This window comes from Mus caroli, chromosome 3 (genome assembly GCF_900094665.2).
Source record: "Mus caroli chromosome 3, CAROLI_EIJ_v1.1, whole genome shotgun sequence".
NCBI lineage: Eukaryota > Metazoa > Chordata > Mammalia > Rodentia > Muridae > Mus > Mus caroli.
The window spans coordinates 138,055,316-138,062,944 of NC_034572.1; the positions used below are offsets into that span (position 1 = coordinate 138,055,316).

General features: G+C 43.9%; 1 protein-coding gene across 1 annotated transcript in view; it reads right to left on the reverse strand.

Moving 5' to 3' along the window:
• LOC110291672 (calcium-activated chloride channel regulator 4A-like) overlaps window positions 1–1,779 on the reverse strand; it is a 24,367-nt gene extending 22,588 nt beyond the window's left edge. Inside the window, exon 1 of the mRNA XM_021158917.1 lies at window positions 1,618–1,779. Coding sequence (XP_021014576.1) covers window positions 1,618–1,779 — 162 coding nt within the window. The remainder of the gene's footprint in view (window positions 1–1,617) is intronic.
• Between the last annotated feature and the right edge of the window lie 5,850 nt (window positions 1,780–7,629).

Consider the following 7,629-nt stretch of genomic DNA (forward strand, 5'->3'; position numbering starts at 1 on the left):
TATCTCCTTGTACTAAGGTCAAATCTAAGTGGATCAAGGAACTCCACATAAAACCAGAGACAGTGAAACTTATAGAGGAGAAAATGGGGAAAAGCCTCGAAGATATGGGCACAGAGGAATAATTCCTGAATAAAACAGCAATGGCTTGTGCTGTAAGATTGAGAATAGACAAATGGGACCTCATAAAATTGCAAAGCTTTTTGTAAGGCAAAAGACACCGTCAATAAGACAAAAAGGCCACCAACCGATTGGGAAAGTATCTTTACCTATCCTAAATCAGATAGAGGACTAATATCCAATATGTATAAAGAATTCAAGAAGGTGGACTCCAGAAAATCAAATAACCTCTTTAAAAAATGGGGCTCACACCCTCCACACACTGATCGTCTCTAATTTTCATCTAAGTACACATTTACATCTCCCCATGAATTCAGAGGTCCATCTCTTCTACCTGGATGTCAAAAAGCTCCTCAATCTGTAACCACCTCGAGCTCCTCCTCCCCAGGCATAGCTCTTTTTTACAGTTTTCCTTCCCAGTTGATGAAAGTTCTCTACAAGTAGTTAAGCCAAAGTTGGAAAGTTTGCCTTGCCTCTTAACATTTCCTCTCGACCTTCTCTGTTCCACACAAGTATAAATCAACAAGAGTGTTGTCCTTCATGCTTTCCAAATATGTTCAGCATCACTTGAATCACTCCTCACACCTCCTGTTCCCTGGCAATGCTCCTGTTCACAACCACAGCCTGGCTCCTTCTTTACTCCTATCCTACATTCATACAGTGATGTGATATGAGTGAGCCTTCTATGGTTGCAGGTAGACAGAGTGGTCACAGTGGTCATACATCAAAGTGTCCACATCCTCCACTAAGCTCTTTCATGGAGTCTCATTACTCAGAGGGAACATAAAAATGTACTTTCCAGTGGTCTGGGCTCTGCCACTGTGGATGAGCCTCTCCCAGGTTCATTGCAAGGCAGGCATCCCTCCTCAAGCTTATTCAGTTTCCTTGATTTCATAAGCTGCTATTTCCCACATAAGGCTCTCATCTTTGTGTCTGCTGACATGTCACATCATGAGTGGGGCTTCTCAAGGTCTTCCCTGCAGGAAACAGTGACTTATGCTCTTGCCTGTTACAGCTGTGCTCTGCTCTGCCTTGCTTTTCTGGGGCAGCGTGCTCCCACAGTAACCTACTAACCTCATACCTACTCTCCCACTCACTCTGATTTTACTGATGACCCGGAAAAGAAGGCATACCCATAATTCCTTTCTCTTTTCTGTTACTTCTCTTTCCTCAATGGTATCACAAGCATATGTGTATGCATGCACAATAATTAAAAAAATTACAAAAACAGAATGAGAATCCAACTTCTAAATGACAGACAAGGAAGCTGAGATCACAGAGGCTCTCTGCTTTGTCTTTGATCTTAAGGTGAGAAGTTCATATCTCTTTTAGAACCTCTAGAACCTTCATCTGGAATGTCTTAGAGCCTTCATCTCACTCCATGCTTTCTGAAACTGTCTGCTCTATTTTCAAACTTCTCAAAGCATTCAGAGGTTTCCATAGTAACGCTTACTATTACTATTAACATAAGTTTAATAGCAGAAAGCCCAATTTTCTTACCTTTATGCGTTCAATTATTGTTGTATCTTCTGGCACAGCAGGATCAATGGCAATAATGATGTCCTCATAACCATTCTCATTCAGCCTTACCAAGGAAGTGTCTGACCCCTGAAGCAGGTACAGGAGGAGGAGGAGGAAAACAGGCCCCCTGGAGGTTACCATCCTTCTAGCCTGGTTGCCCAGAGGCCTTTCTCTCTGTGTCTCTTGGCAGGTTTATATATACTCCTAAACATCACCTGTTAGTTCATTGAGGGATGGTGACTGTTGAAAGGTCAATGCTAATGTACAGGAAATACATAGCCGGGTTATATAATAGGTTTTTTTTTTTCCGGTTTGGTAATGGTTAAAGTGATCAGAAAATTATAAAATACATAGTATCCTCTCTTCTTGAGACATAATACATTGCTTTCCATTTTCAGTTAATTTCCTAAGCATACACACAGAGGTTGTGACCCTATACAATAGGGTCATAAAATAAAACCACAATAAATTATACAGAAATTCTAAAGTCCTGCCTGCATTTTAAAGAGCAAATCACTTATTACCTATTCTCTCTGTCATCTATACAATAATGATACAAATAAAATGCTAGGGAAAATGAGCTTGAAACACAAGGCTGTAAAGCATCTGCTACATTTAAGGAGATTTGATAAAGTCAAGTTATCACAGTAAACAAGCAAGCAAACAAACAAACAGACCATCCCTACTATACAGGAATAGAACTTGTTTTTCTATGTCATACTTTGCTGGTCACTGTTGAGGAAGGATAAACAATATAAATCTTAATTAGAAGGTAGTCTGCTCCTGACTGGAAATTCCTGTTTTTCTGGTCTTTGGTACCATGACTGGAAGAGCATTAGGGATGATTTGTTCCTCTGAGTTCTGCCTGCCTTAGACCTTGGTTAGGATGCAGAAGCCTCAGCTCCCCTGGCAGCTGCCAGCTCCTTTTTACAATGCAGATGGGATGTATGTAGAGAATTGTGTAAGAGGGCTAGCTGCCTTTTCTAATGCACGGGTGACACCTCTGCTTTACAGTGCTGGTCACAGAGTTTGGATATCTTCAGTGAAATATGATGTAGGCTTGCAATAGATACTGAGACTCCTTCACTGCCAGAGCGTCCTAGGCTATGCAAGCTCTAGAAGGTTAGGTTCTGGGACTTGTTGTGGCTGTGTAGCCTACACTGAAGCTTACAAGTCATGACCTTGCCTACATCTTCAAGGGTATTGAACACTGCTCCATCTTAGCCAACTGTTGATAGATGTCAGAGAGCCATAGGAAACAGCCTGGTGACTGCCAGCTGGGCAAAGACACTGCTGGAGGAAAGGATCATGTGACTAGAAAATAGCCATAAGTTTCTCAGGAATATGCTTCTATGCCCCAGTAACATGGTAACGCCAGGTTCAAATATTGATTGTGGGCCCTGTTTTTGTTTTTGTTTTAAAATTAGATATTTTCTTTATTTACATTTCAAATGTTATTCCCTTTTCTAGTTTCCCCTCCCAACCCCTCATCCCTGTTATGTAACAGTTTCCTTGACACTGAGACATTCTATACTGCTGGGAAGCTCCTTAAGAAGAAAGGTAAACAAGTCAGACTATTTTTCAGGAACTCCCTAAAACTGAGCAGATCCACCATGCCCCTCTCTGCCAGAGTAAACAATTAAAGTTGAGAATCCCACCCAGAGGAAGTGAAGCTGAGCTGCAAAGATTTTTTTCAAAGGATAAAAGCTACAAAGACTTTGAGATCGGACCAGCTGCCTGGAAGAAGTAGAGATCAGACAGACCAGCTGCCTAGAAGAACTAGAGACCAGCCAGGCTGCCCGGAAGAGTTTTAGTCCAGAGTCACTTAGAAATGATACTTTGCAACTTGACTGTGCAATAAGATCCAGGTTTCCAGCTTTGTGAGCTGTCACCCACGCTGAGCTGGGCCTTAGTGATGCAGATATCTTTGAGTCATTTCTGCTCTTGTAAGTAACCCCAATAAAATTCGTTGGTTCACCAAGTCGGAATTTGGTGGTTTCCATACTTTGATCTCGTATGAGATCCCTGTCAGAGATGAGTAAATGTGTGTGTTTCAATCAACAGTCCTCAAATCTGACTTTCACATTTAGTGGGGCAGGAACCATAACTGGTGTCTAAATAGGGACCTGATAGAACCAGAGATGAGTTAGGGAAGAGCAAGTGCATGGCCCTGGGTAAGGACAGCACGGCCCGTTACTGAGCTGGACATGCCTGAGATGGAGGAAATTCCAATACAGTTGACATTTCCTGTATGGTGGGTGTTCTTGTGCCTTTGTGCTATGAGAGTGGTTATATGGTTCTTGCTGTAGGTAGTGAGACACACAACTAAGGCTGAGCCATCAGGATTAGAGATAAATCCAACCTTTAGTAGAAAAAGAGAGGAAAAATCTGTAATCCAGCATGCAGATGGGGGCATTAACTGGTGTATCAGGAAATTATCAGCACTTGAATTGCTAGAATTAGGGAAGACTTGGCAACAAGCAATGAAAGAGCCTGGCATTTCAGGTTGAGGGACACAGGAGCAGGTGGGATCAATCTAACTGCTGTGGAGGCAGAAAAACCAAGGAATATAGCTTTTCATGCCCTCTTTAAGGCAAAGGCTGTATAACCTGAGACATATGAAAAAGAGCAGTCCCTGACAGACTGGTTTATTAAAGCTATTAGGAACATTTGCAAGTCCCCATAAATATCAGGAACGGGAGGACCATAGAGGAGGGGCAGGTGGTATTGAGGGAACTAGGAATAAGTTTGGGTGTATTTGAACCCTAGTTCACTGGGCCAGACAGAACTCTGTTTACAGAGGAGTTAAACAAAGGTTGATCCAGAAGGGACCTCAAGGCTATGATGGAGTGTTTCTGGCTGAGTCCTTTGGTAGAGCAAGATCTTTATAAAGCAGGAAAGGCTATGGCAGATCTCAGTGACTTAGAACAACATGTGATGAGTGTCCTCAAAGTAAAAGAGCCTCCCAGAGGTAAAGTATGTGGCAGGATTTTTGTCAAGCTGAAGTTCCTAAGAAAAACTGATAGAAAGGGAAACTGTGTGCTCAGGAGCTTCTGCCTAAGGAGGTGACATCCTTGACAGAATGCAGGTGAAGAGCATCAAGTCTGCCCCAGGAGTGGGTTAAACCCCCCTCCCCCCACTAAAGAGGGTACATTTTCTTTCAGCAAAAGATCATGCTACGGGTGTAGACTGTTAGCTCAGCTAGAAACTCCCCCAACAGCAAGGTATGGTGAGTGGGGAGGCTACAGCCACTGTGCCAACCCAGGCCTACTATGCCCCAGGGAGCCAGAGGTACAGTGGGAAAGCAGGGCTGCATTAACCTTTGGCCCTGAGTGCGTCTGAGCAGACTAAGTCAGACCCACTGAGCTGATCAGGTGGGGAGAAATGTAGGGAGGCTTCCAGGACGAGCTCCAGGTCATGTAAACATAGTAGTTCTGAATCACCTAGGATTATAGAGAACAAATTAAGTTAACACCTCCTATCTATGTATATTAGTCAGGGTTCTCTAGAGTCACAGAACTTAAGGAATACCTCTCTATATTGAGGGAATCTATTGAGATGACTTATTGTCTGTAGCCAATTAACCCAACAACTGTCAGCTATGAATGGGAAGTCCATGAATCTAGTAGTTGCTCAGTCCCACGAGGCTAGTTGTTTCTACTGGTCCTCTGTAGATGTAGGTTCCAATAGATGTGCTGGCAAATAAGTGCAATCAGGTGAAGAAGAGTGACTCTTCTTTCTTCAGTTGTCCTCATGTAGGCCTCCTGCAGAAGGTGTGGCCCAGATTAAAGGTGTGTCCCACCAGGCCTGGATCTGTGGCTTGCCTTGTCCCAGGCTGACTTTTAACTCAGAGAGCTCCTTGCTTCCGTCTCCTGGGATTAAAAGGCATGCACTACCTTGCCTGGGCCTAAGCTTTTCATGGCCACTATGCTTCAAGATCTCCAGCTAAGATCCAGGTCAGAAACTTGTGTCTTCCAGCCTCAAGAGCTGGATCACATGTGAGCCTTCCAATTCTGGATTGTGGTTCATTCAGGATATAGTCAAGTTGACAACCGGGAATGCCACTACACTATGCTATGTATCTGATCTTGATCTTTGGAGGAAGCAAATGGTACAAATGGATGGAACCTGTTCATGCTGTATTAGACCTCACTAATTTCAACTTTAGTTATCTTCTTAGTTGTGAATTTCTGTGCTCACCCGACACTTGCTGAGGACAGATGACAACAGACTTTCAGAGTGTTTCACCAAGGTTATTTTTGGAACATCACTGCTCTGTTATTGGTGTTGCCTCGGGATGTTGCCTCATCCTGCACATCCTTGGAAAAGGTTCTGTTATCTAGACATAGTTTTAACTCCGTAGAATTTTGCAGATTTGGAAAGCCATGGATGAGACAACCATGTACTTCTACCTCCCTTACAGTCAGTCCTACCTGGGCTGGGTTAATTAAGAGGAAGCATGTAATAAACAGTAGCTTCAAAGTTTATATCCAAATGGCATACACTTCCGTAAGGTCATTGAATAATATTCCCAGGGCCTGGGGTGGGTCGTCATCCTCTGAGTTGCTAGCCAGGCAAGTGTCTGCAGTCCCACAGGTCATAAAGCTGTTGCCACTTCTCTTGGCTGTATGCTAGACCCTACTGTTGATGACATCCATGCTTTAACTTAGAACATGGAGAAATTAAGCTGGGTCTGAACTGGAAACTTGCATCCTGCTGACTGGCTTTCACAGTGCCAGAGGGGACCGTGCCGGCTGCAGGTGAATTGTCACCACACTTCTGCTTGGCTATGAACTCTGTGTTCTAAAATGCTGACACACAAGATTGCATGTGCCTGCTTGTGCAATAGTGGCTTGGCTGTTGTGGCCAAGACCAACATCCTTCTGATTGAATCTAAGGCTAGCTCCACAAAACAGGATTCAAGTTTAGTACTGTGAGCCAGAATAAAACCTGTAGCCGGGACGTCATAGGTTCCACTGGGGAAACAACTTCTGTGGTTTTTCTAGATGGATGTGATGTGCCTGTCAAATTAGCTTCTAAACTCCTGTTTCCTCCTGTAGGCTTTATTGACCTCACTCATAACCACTGGGGAGCTCCTGAGATCAAATGACTGTTATCGTGTTGTGGTAGCCTGTTTTTTCATCATAGGTGGATGTCTATAGTCACACCTTCCAAGGCTCAGGGATCATTGAAGAAGATGGGACAGAAAGAATGTAAGAAAGAGCCGGGGAAGGAGTGGAGTTTTGTGGAACAGTTTCCTCCCAGATTGAAGCATTTCACCCTGCAGGGCTGCTGCTTTGCCTTCTGGCTACGACAAGATGACCAGGCTTCCTGTGCCACACACATCCACTGTCACCATGTATTGCGCGGCCACTGGCTGGAAGGCACATGTGCCAAGTGACTGGAAACTTTTCAGTCACTTTTCTCATCCCTCCCCCCTTCACATTAATGGAAAACTGACAAACGAAGTTTTATGTCAACCTGACACAAGCTAGACACATTCAAGAACAAATAACTTCAATGAGAAGGAAACGCTGCCACCAGTGCACAGCCACCCCTGGACTAATGGTCCTGGGTGGTGTAAGAAAACAGGGTGAGCAAGAAAGCAGCACTCCTCCATGGCCTCTGCATCAGTTCCTGCCTCCATCTACGTTTCTGCTTTGAGTTTCTTCCTTGACTCCCTTGGATGGACTGAGATGTTATACTGTTAGCTGAATTAGCCTCTGTCTCCCCGAGTTGTTTTTTGGTGATAGTGTTCTATCATGCCAAGAAGACACACAGCTACTCAGAACAATGAGACAGGACAGGTGTCAACTTTGTTGAACAGGTGAGGAGAATGGCCTTGAGAATAGATGAACCCCTGGGGTTAAGTGGCTGTGGTGAGTTGAGCTGTGGGGTCCTAGCCCTTCAGCCTCATAAGAACTCAAACTTCCTTTATAAGCATGCAGACCATACTCATATTTGTGTGCCTTAATCACACTCTCTGAACAC